General features: G+C 41.2%; 1 protein-coding gene across 1 annotated transcript in view; it reads right to left on the bottom strand.

Moving 5' to 3' along the window:
* Positions 1-416: 416 nt before the first annotated feature.
* Tex9 (testis expressed 9) overlaps positions 417-16629 on the bottom strand; it is a 39845-nt gene continuing 23632 nt past the window's right edge. Inside the window, exons 10-12 of the mRNA XM_041679376.1 lie at positions 15179-15313; positions 2351-2485; positions 417-634 (exon numbers count right to left, since the gene is read on the bottom strand). Of these exons, the coding sequence (XP_041535310.1) occupies positions 557-634; positions 2351-2485; positions 15179-15313 (348 nt within the window). The 3' untranslated portion in view covers positions 417-556. The remainder of the gene's footprint in view (positions 635-2350; positions 2486-15178; positions 15314-16629) is intronic.

The following is a 16629-nucleotide window of genomic DNA, read 5'->3' as shown; positions in this document are numbered from 1 at the left end:
GCCCAGTGCTGGAGACCGATGAAGTTTCTTTTCCCTAGCTGTCTCTCTGTGTATCTCTGTGCTGTGCTAGAGGAAGGGTAAACTGTCCGGCCCTCGTCAACAAAGTTTTCTTTGCTGTAACCAGGAGCTGTCACTTTTACCTAGGTGTTACTCGGCGCTCTTTCCACACTGTCTCTAAACTACTGAACACAGGGTCCCACCTGCATCACTGCTGTTCGAATACAGCAGCCTTGGGTAACAGGTAACCACCTAGCTGAGGTAGAGTATCTCTGGAGTCTTATTCTGCCCTATGCCGCATCTAATGAGGTATAAAAAAAAGAATTAAAAGTCACAGTCTTGCTTCTTTATGGTACAACTATCAAAGAAAAAGGGAGTAAGGCCAGTAGTGTAGTCTGGCCTTGCCTTAGAATGTTCTCCCAAACACTGTTTATTTCAGCAGGCTGATCCCTGAGCTTTTTATTTCACAAACATCTCATTATTTATGAACAACAAAGAAGCACTACAATTCGATGTTGGATAAACGCTCACAAACAAGCGTCACGTTGAAGTCTCTCACTCATGAACTGCCCCACTCGAGAGCCTTCATAAACTCTTCCTCGCTGAAAGACAGCATCTTGGCAGCTTCAATGTGCATCTGTTTAAAAAAAATCCATGTCTGATTCAGAGAAAGCCACACAACAGGAAACTTGTAAGTTTGTGATAATATGCTATCACTAAACAAGCCCCACTGTTGGACACATACTCTAATTATGCAAGTATTTTTGTTTGTTTTGGTTTGGTTTGGTTTTTCAAGACAGGGTTTCTCTGTGTAACAGCTCTCTGGCTGTCCTGGAACTCACTCTGGAAACCAGGCTGGCCTCAAACTCTGCTGGGATTAAAGGCATGCGCCACCACACCTAATGCCAAGTGTAACATTTTAAACGGGCAGTACACTCAAGACCAAACTACTGTTAAAGGAATAATTCACTATTATTTTACCTGGTCTTTGAAATAAAGTGAGAACTGTGTGAGTTGTCTTTTGTCACATTTCAAAAACAGTGCAGTGTGCTTTGGAATTACTGTTCAAAGTTTGAAGAGGGAAATAATCCACTAAAACGAGTCATTTTCCTGTATGATACTTTCTGAAGTTGGGAAGAACCGTATAAATATACCAGTGAAGCTCAGTATATTACACATATGTGACTCTACGTGTATACAGTATATTACACATATGCGACTTTACATGTATACAGTATATTACACACATGTGACTTTACATGTATACAGTATATTACACATATGTGACTTTACATGTATACAGTATATTACACATATGTGACTTTACATGTATACAGTATATATTACACATATGTGGCTTTACATGTATACAGTATATTACACATATGTGACTTTACATGTATACAGTATATATTACACATATGTGGCTTTACATGTATACAGTATATTATACATATATGACTTTACATGTATACAGTATATTACACATATGTGACTTTACATGTATACAGTATATTACACATATGTGACTTTACATGTATACAGTATATTATACATATGTGGCTTTACATGTATACAGTATATTACACATATGTGACTTTACATGTATACAGTATATTATACATATGTGACTTTACATGTATACAGTATATTACACATATGTGACTTTACATGTATACAGTATATTACACATATGTGGCTTTACATGTATACAGTATATTACACATATGTGACTTTACATGTATACAGTATATTACACATATGTGACTTTACATGTATACAGTATATTATACATATGTGGCTTTACATGTATACAGTATATTATACATATATGACTTTACATGTATACAGTATATTACACATATGTGGCTTTACGTGTATACAGTATATCACACATATGTGACTTTACTGTATACAGTGTATCATATGTGACTTTACATGCATATAGTGTATTACATACATGTGACTTTACATGCATATAGTATATTACATACATGTGACTTTACATGTATATAGTGTATTACACACATGACTTTACATGTATATAGTGTATCACACACATGTGACTTTACTGTATACAGTGTATCATATGTGACTTTACATGCATATAGTGTATTACATACATGTGACTTTACATGTATATAGTATATTACATACATGTGACTTTACATGTATATAGTGTATTACACACATGTGACTTTACATGTATATAGTGTATTACACACATGACTTTACATGTATACAGCGCATCTTTAGGTACAGTTTTATGTACAATATTCTAAACAAAGCAACCCTAAACTTTATAGCAGGAAGGTCTGCAGCATATCTACGTAGCTTCTGCTGTTAGACTTACCTTCTGCCTTTTCAAAATGTCAATTAATTTCAATTGTTTCTTGAACCCTATCAATAATTCTCCTTTTTGTCTTTCTAGCTTCTTGTTTTCTGATTTTAACACTTCAATTTTTTGGTGGTCCTCATTTGCAATATCCTACAAAAGAAATTTTTAGTTGAAATATAAGATTGTTCTTTACGAAATAACCACAGCTACCTTCTTAAACTTTTTTTCAAAATTTCTTTTAAAAAATGACTTTGAATTCTAAGGAATGTAAACTTGCAGAACTTTTAGTAGCAGAATCTGAATATGGTGTGGCCCTCTGAGGTAGGAGCTTCATATTAAACTAGCTCTTGGACAGGACTTTCCAGTGTGCGGTTTACAGTGGAGTCCTGTGGGGCTGAAGACAGATCGGGATTGACAAGATACTACCGACTTCAGATGGGAAATCCAAGAAAGAGCCTCAAAGTCTGCACATGCATTTTCACTAAACCACTGGCAGACAAGTATCACATCCAGGGTGAGAGTTCCAGGAGCCTGTGAAAGATTATTCTAAAGAGCTAAGCAGAGAACTCATCTACAGCAATGGCAAGGGCAGCAAACCCATAATCTTAGTAAAATAGGCCAATAGAAGTTACAAGGTCCCGGAAGATCTATACTTGCAGTAAGGAGTACGATGACAGAAGGAGCTAGGATTCTACAAATACATTTGTTTAAAAGGAGAAAACAAGGGATACTAGAAAACAGCATGGTGAGTATAAATAGCTGTAAAGAGAAAAAGTCTAAGAGTGATGTTATCAATATGGCCAGTGAGGAAGCTCCAGGCCCACATTCTAGTCTAAGAGTGATGTTATCAATATGGCCAGTGAGGAAGCTCCAGGCCCACATTCTAGCACTGAAACAGTCACTTTGTGAACTCTAGAAACCAAGGAGGCAGCAAGAAAGTTACCCATGAAGCAAAAGCCACACTCAAGCAGGTAGAAACTCCACAGGTGAACAAGTCTACTATACAGCTGAGTGAAGGGTGACATTAACAGGGAAGCAGAACTGTAAGACTGTAGTTTGCAAATGATGAGGTTAATTTACCGCTTAAAATAGATTCCTTTAACTTTACAGCTAGATCATAAAACATTACCAATGACAAAACTGCTATAGAACAAATGAGAGGCAAACAGAAAAACTAAGTAAAGAATACGAGACCAAAACAAGACATACAGTAAACAGCGAAATGTAGGTAAGAAGCCTGTCCTTATCCGTAATTAACTATAGACAACTGAAAACGCACACGTTGGAAAAGATGGATTAAAATAGAACAGCACCCGACTGCAGGTAACTGACTAGCTCTAAAGACATGTACCATGGATGGAAGAAGATAATCCAAAGAAATAGTAGCCAAAAGAAATTAGCCTATTTTTGTCTGATGTCTGTAGAGCCGTTCCCCAGTCAGAATTATGAAGAGGCATGAACATTACATCCTGACAAAAGGGTCCATTCTCTAAGTTGTGACAGGTGCATCAAATATAAGCATGCCTAAACCTAAGAAGCAAGCATGAACAGATTGCAAGGGAGAGGTCACTACAGTAAGAGCAGACACCTCAGTATCCTACTTTCATTCATGTATAGTCACTAAACAGGTCAATAAGAAAATGGGGGACAGATGAGCCAGAACTGAGATACAACTCCCAACAACAGAGGAATAAATACAGTTTTCTCAAATGCAGCCAGGTCATTTTCCAGAACAAATCATGGTGAACCATAAATCTTAAAAAGTTCAAGAAGACTAAAATCATAAAGTGTCTTTAACATAAAGTGTCTGTAACAGTGGCTGAAGCTAGAAATTAAATCTGTATGAACTAAGCACAAACACAGTCAGCTTCCTGCCCTGGAACAAATGCCCACAACAACTTGAGGGGCTTGCTCTGCTCAGCTCCAGCACTTTCCACATTGGCTAGCCCAGGTGCCCTGGGCGTTGGTAAACAGCAGAGGGCAACACTGGACTTGAAAGGGCTCAGTTCCCAGTATTCCCATCACAAGTGCACCCCAATGACCTTCTGCCAGGGACCATCTCCTAAAGGTTTTACCACCTCCCAGTTGTACAGACACAGGACCAAACAAGCCTTCAACACAAGCTTTCAGGGACATTCAAGAACCAAAATATATGGGCTAAAGAGATGGCTCAGTGGTTAAAAGCACTGGCTGCTCTTCTCGAGGTACTGAGTTCGATTCCTGGCAACTAATGGTAGCTCAAAGCCATCTATAATGGGATCTGATGCCCTCTTCTGGCCTGCAAGTGTATAGGCAGACAGAGGACCCACACACAAAATACATAAATAACTTTTTAAGAACCAAAATGTAATAAATTCAAACTACTCAATTTTTAAAGAATATTAGAAAATCTCTTCAAGCACCAACATACACAGGTGGGACTATGACATTCATATGCAGGATGGTCAAAGCTTGAAGATTGAAGAATGATCTCAAATCAACCTAACTTTTCATAGTAGGGAAAGAAACAAACTGAAGCTGGCAGAAATGGAAATGATAAATTTGAGAGCACATGTAAGTGAATTAATAGAACAGACAAACATATTTAAAAAGTTTGCTCCATGACTATCAAGAAACCTTTAGGAACACTGGCAAAAAAAAACCCCGTAAAACTGACGTGAGTAAAACCAGAAACCACAGAGGGGCCACTGCAGCTGACTTTACAGAAATAAAAAGGATTGTATGAATGTGGAGGCCAGGACAGGGTGTCATATCCCCTGGAACTGGAGCTATGGACAGTTGTGAGCCATCATATGGATGCTGGAAAACAAACCTGGGTCCTGTGCAAGGGCAAGTGCTCTAAACTGCTGGTCATCTCTCCTGCCCACAAAGTGGTTTATTAGGCTCACAGTTCTGCAGATTCCAGGGCGTGGATCCAGCAATAGCTTGGCTCTGATGAGGGCCTCATAGCATACAGGACAGCAGAGGCAGGGATGTGTTCAAGAGAAAAGCAGATAAAAACTATGGCCTTAGTCCTTTCTGAGGACATATCCCCAAATGACCTAAGGACCTCCTAGGTCACACCTCTTAAATGTTCCATAACACCTCCTAACACCACCCAGATTGGGACCCATCTTCTAGCAATAATATTTAAGCCACTGAAGAACAAAATCAAGCTATATCCAAACAACAACATCTAAAGCCATTCTCAGGGAAACGTTACTCATAACCAAAGTCAGACTGAAGGCATTGCAAGAAAACCTCAGATCCGTTTCACTGATGAAATCTGATGCAAAACAAACTCAACAGTACATTAAGGGTTTACAGATGATGGCCACGGGAAACTACTGCCAGAACAGGGTGGTTCAACATAAAACTCAACGTCAATATGCTACTATTCCGTATTCACAGAATAAAGGAGAAACACATGATTATTGACAAGAGTCAATATTTTTTCATGAGAAAAATAAAGTATTAAATATAAGAAAACTACCCCAGATATGAAAGTCCATATGTGAAAAGCCCACAGCTCACAAACAGTGGACTGGAAGCCTCGCTGTTGCTCAGCAACCAAAGGCTCTTGCTTTTGTCACCTCTGTTGCACACAGCACTGGGACTTGTAGCCCCACAATTGGGACAGAACAATTGACATCCACACTGGAGAGGAAGAAGATTCCTCATAGATGACAAGATCTCAGATATGGAAATCCTAAAGATTATAAGAAAATCATGATAACCAAGAAATGGATTCAGCAAAGCTGCAGGTTACAAAAGCAACAGAAAAATGGTTGCTTCTACATACTAAAGTTAACAGCTCAGAAAAAAAACCTAAAAAAACAATTCCACTTATGAAAGAATCAAAATGAATGAGTGAATGAATGCATACAAAAATAATGCTTCCTGACATCAAATCATAATATTTTAAGAATAATTAGAACAGTGTACCATTGCCGGGCGGTGGTGGCGCACGCCTTTAATCCCAGCACTCGGGAGGCAGAGGCAGGCGAATCTCTGTGAGTTCGAGGCCAGCCTGGTCTACAAGAGCTAGTTCCAGGACAGGCACCAAAGCTACAGAGAAACCCTGTCTTGAAAAACCAAAAAAAAAAAAAACCCAAACAAACAAACCAGTGTACCATTGATGTGCATGTATGTGTACACACACACACACGAACACACACACGCATGCACGGGGGCAGGTTGCAGAGTTTCCTAGCACTATTTTTCAAGAGACTGTTCTTTCTTGATCGTTTAACACCTATGTTAAAAAGAATCATTTGCTCATATATGTGAGGGTTTCTTTCTGAGGTCCATGACATTTACTTGTATTTTTTAAAGTTTTATTTATGTATATGAATGTTTTGCCTGCATGTATCCTGTGCACCTCATACAGAAGAAGGTGCCAGATCCCCTGGAACTGGAGTCACAGCTGGCTGTAAGATCTGGAGCCTCTGCAAAAACAGCAAGTGCTCCAGAAGCGTGTGTGTGTGTGTGTGTGTGTGTGTGTGTGTGTGTGTGTGAAATGGAATAAAGACTTGAGCAAAAAGACTGAAACTAAAAATCTTAATGACACTGGATTTTGGCAGAGAAGCACAGGCAACAAAGGAAAAGTAAACTGGACTGTATCAAACAAAGGACACACAGGATACAACTAAAGGTGAAAAGGCAGTCTGCTGAATGGGAAAAAATATTTGCAAGCCATACATCTGCATAAGGCCTAATGTCCAGAATACACAATAAAATGTAAAAATTAACAAAGGGCTTGACTGGATGTTTCTCTAGAGAAGACAGACAAATGGTTACTAAATACAAGATGCTGAACAATTACTTATAATTAGAGATGCAAAACAATCAAACCCAATAGGATGACTGGTATCAATAAAAATCAAAATAACAAATGTTGACGATATGAGAACATTTAGTCATTTCTATATCACAAATAGATATGTAAAATTGCTACGGAAACCAAAACTGAAGAGCACTCGCCTCTGATCCTGCAATTCCACTTCAGAATATATACCAAAACAAGAGCAAGATCTCACTCAGATCTGGGCGTCTCTGTTCCTAGTGACCAAGAGTTCAAAACCTAAGCATCCACCAGGAGGTGAACAAACAAAAAGTGGCATGTAAATATGATGGGTTGTAGCCCGGCAGCGCTCGGGAGGCAGAGGCAGGCGGATCTCTGTGAGTTCCAGGCCAGCCTGGTCTACAAGAGCTAGTTTCAGAACAGGATTCAAAGCGAGATATATATGTGTGTGTGTGTGTGTGTGTGTGTGTGTGTGTGTGTGTGTGTATGAGTCAGGATGTTATTGAGCCTTCTAAAAGAATCAAATTTGAAAAGACGGAACAACCCTGAGAATACTGTATTAAACTAAATAATCCTATCAAAAAAATAAACATGAGATTCTCCTCCTATAGAAATCAGCTTCACGGTTAGAAACAGAATGGTGTTGCCAGGGCCTGGGGAATGGGGTACTGAGTTCCCTTTTTTTTTCCATGATAAAAAGTGTAAAGACTGATTCCAAAGCCATAATAATTATTTTATACTTAAAAATGTTTAGGAAAGTAAATATTATGTGTGTTTTGCCATAAAAATCAATGCAATAGCAAAGAGGGTAAAATAACTGTTTATAAGGTTCCTAGGTTATCTATGAATTCTGTGTTACCTGAGTATAGTTAAAGATGTGTAGTAAATACTGATGTCCAAAAGAGCCAGTAGAAGGAATACAGAGTTGATATCAGATAAGTCATCTATATTAGGAATAATATTAAATATAAACACTTCCAATTAACAAGAGATTGCTAGGCTGGATAGAAAAAAGCCAAACTCAGCTACGCTGTCTACAGTGACGTGGGACATGGAGAGAAGACACGGCAGTGGTAACTGAGTAGAGCTCAGGCTACTACTTTAATACCAAGGCACGGCCTCCACCAGGAGTAAAAGCAGTCATTTTGGAAGTGGCCAATTCATCCAGAAGACAGAACAATACTGAATGTTCTGTCTAGTAGCAGCTTTGACAAACAGGATGCAGATGTGGATCGAGCTCAAGAGGAAACGACAGATACAGTTTCATTGATGCGCCTCTTGCTCACTGAGATACAGAAAGTATGTGAAGGTGCAGACACATGACAACGGTCAAGTAGCTTGGCATGGCTGGCGCTTGAGGACGGCTCTGTCCAACAAAGGCAGAAGGCACAAGGAGCATCTCTCTTCAACCATATTCGGGATCAGAAAACAAGCCTGCACCAACCTATAAAGATCCAAACATATCATGGATGTCCTATCTGTGATGGGATTAACTTGAAACCCTTAAGAAGGCTATCTGGGGGATGCCCTAATGTGTGGAAATAGACTGGCAAACTTCTAAACAGTGCATGGGTCCAAGGAGAAGACAGAAGGAGAATTGGTGCTTTAAACAGAATGATGAAAACTTTAAAAATAATCAAAATCAAAGTTTATCAGAATTCACCAGCAGCTTACATACAGTAAAATCCCCAGGTTAAGCTCTTCTGTCAGACAGAAGGGGATTCCAGTGAAGCAGTTCCACGTCCAAGCAGGAAAATTAGCAAAAGAAACAAATTGAAAAAAAAAAGAAATTGAACCCAATTCAGAGAATGAAGGAAATAAAAAGACCAGTTGGATATCATTTAAAGAAATACTTTTTAAATAACTACAGGAAACGAAGCTGAGAGATTGCTTAGTTTAAGATCTCTTGCTGCTCTTGCAGAGGCCTAGGTTTAGTTTCCAGCTCCCCTCTGTCGGCTCACAACCACCTGTAACTCCAGGCCCCGGGGATCTGACACCTTTCCCGGCCTCCATGGGCAACTGTACACACACGGTATATATACATATATTCAGGCAAACATACATAAGTAAGGAACTTTAATTTTCCTCACAGATCTAGCCGTTTGATTCTGAGAGGGGATTCATATCCAGGATCTATAAAGAACTAAAACCTCAAACCATATAATTAATTGGGCAAATTAACTGAATAGACAAATCTCAAAAGAAATACAAATGCAATAAATATAAGAATAAGTATTCATCCTCTTTAGCCAACTGGGGAAATGCAAATGAAAACTACAGTGAGCTCCATCTCACCCCAGTCAGAACAGCCATCAAGACAAGTACGGATGTGGGAAAGAGAAGGCCCGATTCACTAGCTGGGGGGAATGTAAACTGGGAAGGTAGTATGACGGTGTCTAAACAATAAAAATAGAATTACCATGAGATCCAGATGTGCCACCCTGGGTATACATGTGAAGGAATCTAAGTCAACATGCACATCCATGTTGATTCAGAATGGTTCACAATAGCCAGGTTAGGGAACCTCCATAGAGACCCATCAACAGATAAATTGGTAAGAAATGTGGGATATAGCATGGAGGAATGAGATCATGTCATGTGCAGGAAAATGGACGCAACTGGAGGTCATTGTAGTAAGTGAATTAAGCCAGATCAGATAATGCTTGTTTCCTCTCGTGAAGAGTCTACATTTATATATGCATCTACATGACATTAAAGCAAAGGGGAAGCCGCTTGAGGGGAAGAAGGGAGAGGGCAATAGAAAGGTGACTGTAAGTAAGCTATGACACATGTGAAAATATATATCCATGAGAATGTCATTGAAAAGCATCATCGTGTGTGCTGCTGAGAACACAACGCCTGAATACAGTGACTCGTGCCTCTATCCCAAGCTGTAATTGCCAAATTCAACCACATTTTACACCTTCATGTACAGGTATTATTATATATAGTTATGTCTTCATAGTATAATATATATTAAAGATGCCAAAAATTGCTGGGCGTGGTGTGCACACCTTTAATCCCAGCACTCAGGAAGCAGAAACCAGTAGATCTCTAGAATTCGAGGCCAGTCTGGTCTATAAAGAGAGTTCCAGGACAGTCAGGCAGCCAGGGCTGTTACATAGAGAAACCCTGTCTCGAAAGAACACAGCAAACAAACAAACAAGCAGAGAAGCAGGCCAAAAATTGTCAGACAAATGTAAAGCATCAATTTAAAGACAGGTGTAGCTCTAAATGCTTTAGAAAACAAAGTTTAAAATCAGCGATCTAAGGTTCAACTTCAGCTAGAGACAAAGGAGCAAATTAAAACCCAAACAAGAAAGCAGAAGTGAAAGGGATATGTCAGGGAAGCAGAGTAGACTGAAGTAAAAACAAAAGCTGATCTTTGACAAGAGCAGTGATAACTCACTGCTAAGAGGGGTGGAGGGAAAACCCCAGCACGGGTCGGTTCTGACTCCTGCACAGAGCAGGCATCCAGTCCCAAGAGCCCACGCAGAGTCCACTTGTGTTTAACTTAGGAGAGGACGGCAGTGCAGTTGCACCTCTGGGAAAGGCCTCGGCAGGACACAAGGATCTTTCTGAGCAGAGAGAATGTCCTGTAGGGAACTGAGCTATGGTCATGGGAATGCCTAGGAGCCAAGACTCCAACTATACATAATCAATCTTCACTTCACCATATTTAAATGACCTTATTTAAAAATTAGGTCAACTTTGTATTTCCCTCCACGTCTACACTTCACATCCATTCACTCGGTTTCCTCATCTCACCCGGTTTGAATCCCACACAGAGCAAGCACAGCCTCCTCACCACCCTGCGGAAACATTTCTGAGCCCAGCTCTGCTGTTCACTCAGCACCTTGTCGGCACTCACAGCAGTGGCCACTCCGCCACACCCTGGCTTCTCTCCCTCTCACTCATCCGCTCTGCGCAGATGCTTACATCTTGATATCCCCTCTCGGGTTCCCAGAATAACTTCAGTATTACAATATCTTAAAATAATTCATAGTTTCTTCCCGAACCCTCCTGCCTCATCTTCACTATTTCCTACTGGCATGTACTACAACTGTCCTTCCCTAAACCTACTCAAGTCTTTATTTCAGTAATGGCAGTACCTAGTTTAAGGAGAAAAAAAACCTTAAGTAAAAAAAAAAGTCCTGGAGCCAATGGGGTGATTCCATAGCTAAGAACGCATGAGCTGCTCTTACAAAGGATCCAAGTTCAGTTCCCAGCACCCACATCAGGGAGCTCACAGCACCTGTAGTTAACTCCAGCTCCAGGGATCCAACACTCTGTGTTCTGGTCTCCTCAGTCACCTGAACTCATGTGCACATACTCCCACCCCCCACCCAGATATACACACATGCACTTAATATAAAACTTAAAAAAAAACAAAACACCTAAGGCTTCCCCCTTTCAAAACCTATGCCCAGTCCTTGTTGTTTTCTCTCTTAAGTACAATTTTTGATACTCAATTCATTTCTATTTTTGTTGCCATCAGTTAATCAAATCTACACTGTCTGACACCATGCCTATGCTCTAGAGATCCAGCCTGTCCGCCTCCATTTTGGGCTCCCTGCATCAAGTTGCCTACTGGATGGCCAGGGGAACCACAGCTGCTCTGCACTGCTCTGTGAACGAGCTCCAGACCGATGCATGGCCTAGCGAGCCAGGTGAATGACTTCAGGTGCTCTCCAGTGTTTGTGGCTTGCTTTCTGCTGCTACCTTCACATCTATGATGCCTTCCTCCTCTTTCTTGCCTCACGGACATTTCTACACACTATTCCTTCTGTTCATAATCTTTTCCTTGGCACCTAACTGCTACAAATTATTCCAATTTTAGCTTAGACTACATTTAGAAAACAAATGTCATGGTCTGGCTGCCTGCTCAGAACACCATGTACCCTCCACAGCTTCTGCCCCATGGACTAGCGCAAGAGCATGATTATGCCTGACTGATTACCTAAGCACTTCCTTATGCACTCAGTCAGCTTCAGTATATGAATGCAAGGACTACATCTGATCTCAATCCATCTATCTACAGCCTCCCATAAACCTCTGGGTGGTACAGTACCTAACAGGACCTCATAAATATTTCTTTTTTTTTCCTTTTTTCTTTCTTTTATTTTTATTTTTTAACTTCCTTTCTTCTTCTTCTTCTTCTTCTTCTTCTTCTTCTTCTTCTTCTTCTTCTTTTGGGTTTTTCAAGGCAGGGTTTCTCTATTACAGTCCTGGCTGTACTGAAAGTTGCTTTGTAGACCAGACTGGTCTCGAACTCAGAGATCTGCCTGCCTCTGTCTCCTAAGTGCTGGGATTAAAGGCGTGCACCACCACAGCCTGGCAATATTTCTAAATGAATTTAAGAAGAATCAGGAATTATCACTTCTAAATGAAGGAACATGGACTTTGGTCCCATATGTCAAACAACCACTTCATCAAATGCTGTTTCTAGGTAGATATCCATTTCACCCCTCTTCCCTCAGCAGGCTCCACAACTCTGCAGCATTGGAGAACACAGTGTGAGACGTGAGGGACAGTATGATCCCGGAAAGAGGAGAGAGAAGAGAGGGCGCAGATAATGGATCACTGGTTAGGTGTGAGGCCAGAGTTTGGATCCCTAGCCCCCTATGTGCTGCCTATGTGCATTCTGGGAGCCAGCCATTTGGGTCAACTAAGGAAACGGGCCAGTTCTCAGTTCAGAGTGAGACCTCGTCTCAAGGAGTAAGGTAGAGTGATTGGGGAAGACACCCAGTGTCAGTCTCTGGCCTTCAACACACATAAATATAAATGTGTGTGTTCACATGTGTGGTACACACACACACACACACACATACACACACACCACAGCCTTACACTAAGATTCCTGCACCCTTATATCTGGCTAGGGTGACCAACTTCAGTTCAAAGGGTTATTTTAACTTTAAAGATATTGTTTTGTTTCCCAGCCTCTGCGGAGAATAATTTGTCATTATTTTAAAAACAGATCTTTAAGTTTCTGATGACTATGAGGGAATCTTATTCTCTTTTATGTAAACCTTACTCTTTTCTTGTCACGTTTCAAACACACAGACCGGAAAGTTTTAATTTACCTAATCATATGTCTAAAAGGAGTAAGAAGACACAAAAGATGAAATGGGAAAATCCCTCCTCGCCAAAGAAGAGTTACACACAGGTTAGATGCTAAAAGACCACAACTTCAGAGCCTAAGCATGCCCAGAGACAAGCCCTAAAAATACACAAATAAATAAAAATTTAAAAAATGAGTCATAAATATGTAACTTTTTTTCCTCTGTTTTTTTGAGATTCTGTCTCACTAAAACAGTGTTTGAAACTTTGAAATCATTTGAATCAGCTTTGCATACATCCAAGTGTTTGTATTCCTGGTGACTCATGGAAGTGTTCCCATACCAAGTCTCTTTCTGTTTGTTTGTTTGTTTGCTTGCTTGTTTTTTGAGACAGGATTTCTCTATGTAGCCCTGGCTGTCCTGAAACTCACTTTGTAGTCCAGGCTGGCCTTGAATTCACAGAGATTTGCCTGCCTCTGCCTTTCGAGTGCTCGGGTTAAAGGTATGGCTACCAAGTCTTCATTACTTGAATTTTCAACACTGCTGGATAGAAAGAAAGTCACTTACTGGAAAGAAAACAGCTTTCCTTTCTATTTCTCTAACGTGTGCGGCAAGTCAAGAGATCAGATCAGCAACCAGAAGGGCAAATCCCGATACAGTTACTCTGCCTTTTGCTTTCTTAAGTCGCAGCAACATGCTGAGTGCTGGGATGTGAAGATGACTTATCTCAGTTAGATCATCGCTGATGGCCTTTAAACATGGAGCAGCTGACCAGCTGCAGCAGGTGCCTCAGATGGAATCATTAAGATGGTGTAGTTAAGGTGTCACGTGTTGGCTCTGCTAATCATTTCAGAAGACTAGTCAAGGTCTCTTGTTTCCAGCCAGTATTACTGAGACAATTCAGAATCCACCATCAGTTATGAAATAAGGTGGTTCCTAAGTCATTGTTAAGGTACTAAATGTCATAAGGAAGCAATTCCATCAGGTTGATGCGGAACTAATTGTACAGACTATGAAAGGTTCTGGCATCAGTATCCACCTCCATTCACTGAGGATCAACAGATACTCAAGGAACTGGCTGCCACTGGAGGTGTGACAGCGGCCTTTACACATCTCTAACAGGTGCTACCACCCATAGTGACGCTGTGATTTTCAGGCCTCCAAGGGTGGAATCCAGCGGTCTATACTTAACAAAGCCCCCAGAGCTCAAGGCTCAGACCTGTGGCCCTGTAATACATCCCCTCCCTCTGTATAGCAGAAGCCTGAGGTTCAGAGAAGAAGGCGACATACAAAAGGTGCTTACTTTTCATGGCTTATCCACAGGGTTCAGGAAGAATCTGACATATAACATAGCCCTCTAAAGATTATGTGAAGAAATGAATGAATCCTCCAAAGGAGTATGCAGTCACCCAATTATAACAGCCAAACAAAATCCTAATTAGTGGAAAATCCTAACTAGTGGAAAATGTACCGATTATTAAGAAAAAAAAATTTTTTTTTTCTGAAAAGAGAACATTCATCACGACACAAGAAAAATTTTTTTTTGGTTTCAAGACAAGGTTTCTCTGTGTAACAGCCCTAGCTGTCCTGGATCCTGGAACTTGTACTGTAGACCAGGCTGACCTCAAACTCAGAGATCCACCTGCCTCTGCCTCCTGGAGTGCTGGGGTTAGCAGTGTCAGCTACCACTGCCCAGCACTCAAGAAATTTAAATTTCACAGGGGCCAGTGAGATTATTTTCTGGGCTGGTGAGACAGCTCAGGGAGTAAAGGTTTAACATGTAAGATTCATCATCTGATTTAGACCCCCGACTGCACACAAGAGGGAGAAGGAGGTGACAAACCCCGTGAAGCTGTCTTCTGGCCTTCACAGGAGCACCTCGGCCTGTATGTCTGGCCCCACCCACCACCACAAGAAGCAATAAATCCGGTTTCTGCCGCTTGCCGAGGGAGGGGAATCCCAGGGCGAGCCCTACTGGAGCTACCCGGCTTTGTGCACCTTGTTACTTTGCCTGAGTTTGTTCAGCTCCACCTTGTACTTCTCCGCTTCTTCAAGAGCGCGATTCAGGCGAACTTCTGTGGCACTCTGACTTATAGCGGCCTGTTTTTGTGATCTTCTTTTATTTTCTAATTCCTGTGTAGTTAAAAATACAGAATATTGAAATGCCATCAGTTCCCTTTTACATTTTGCGTTGTTTCATTTCCAGGCTTCCTGCTTTTACTCACTTGGGGCTGCAGGCCAAGCATCAGGAGACACAGTTCTCAGGAGTGTCACCCCAAACTGGCACTAGAAAGACACCTAAAGATGGAGTTGCAAATGCTTTGGTAGTTTTTTAATTCTATCCTCTAGTTCTCAGCGGGGGAGGGTGGTGGTGTCTGCTGTGTTATTATTATGCCCGGGTTCACATGCAAAGCAAAGAGCCTTTACTGAAGCTCAAGCATGGGCTCTCCATGCGTTCTGACACTGCGGTTGGATTGGGAGAGCCTCCAGCTCAGTTGAGCTCGTGATTTTAAGGAGTAAAGAATGGGGGGAGGGGATAGGTGAACTCCTGCTTGGGCAGGAGTGGGACAGCAAGAGTCTTGTCAAACAGGGATTGGCACTGGCACTGCTGGAAGGAAATTGGCAAACCTATATACAAGTTAGGTAAGCTATTTCTAACTTTCTGGAGCATCTAGTACTAGTTTATCTCAATTCTGATTGGTCCCCATATGGCACAGTTTGTGGCTTTTCCTGGTTATTGTAAGGGTAAGACTTAGCCCCAGTGTGCACTGGTGTCAAGTTAGGTCTCTTCAATTACGTCTGTACCACTTGTGTGGCTGGTGCTTTTTGGAGCCCGGAAGAAGGCCTCAGACCCCGTGGAGCTGGAGCTACAGATGGTTGTGAGCTACTATGTGGGTACTGGGAATTGAACCTGGGTCCTCTGGAAGGACAGCCAGTGCTCTTAATCACTAACCCATCTCTCCAACCACAACTAATGTTGTTCTTTTGTTTAATATTTTCTGCCTCACGTTGATTCAAAACACTGTATAATTATTGTCCATACTTATTTTAGGAGTAAACATTTTAAAACTGAACTGTTAGGAGACAGGATCTTGCTGTATGTTCAGCCCAGGCTGACACTCTAGACCCTTCTGTGTCTGGTTCCTTAGTGCTGAGTTTATAGGCATATGCCTGAAGCATTAATCTAATTAATCTTATTCTTAATAAAGAATTATTATTCTTTATTAATTATCAACTGTTGGGTGGGGAGCCCAGAAGATCAGAGAACCAGGAGCAGCCGCCAGCTGCTTCCTTCCCCTCTCGTTCCTCAGTCCAAAAGGGGCTCAGATCCTGTCTCCATCCCACCTTATCCCTTCCTGTCTCCACCTCCCAAGAGCTGGGATTAAAGGTGTGTGCCACCACTGCCCAGCTTCTATGGTTCACTAGTGGCTAGCTCTGCTCTCTGGTTT

Source organism: Microtus oregoni, unplaced genomic scaffold, assembly GCF_018167655.1.
Source record: "Microtus oregoni isolate MIOR12 unplaced genomic scaffold, Mior012 000032F_ref0000030, whole genome shotgun sequence".
Classification (NCBI taxonomy): Eukaryota; Metazoa; Chordata; class Mammalia; order Rodentia; family Cricetidae; genus Microtus; species Microtus oregoni.
The sequence above is the reverse complement of the archived record's forward strand: the minus strand, read 5'-3'. Positions and strand labels throughout refer to the sequence as shown.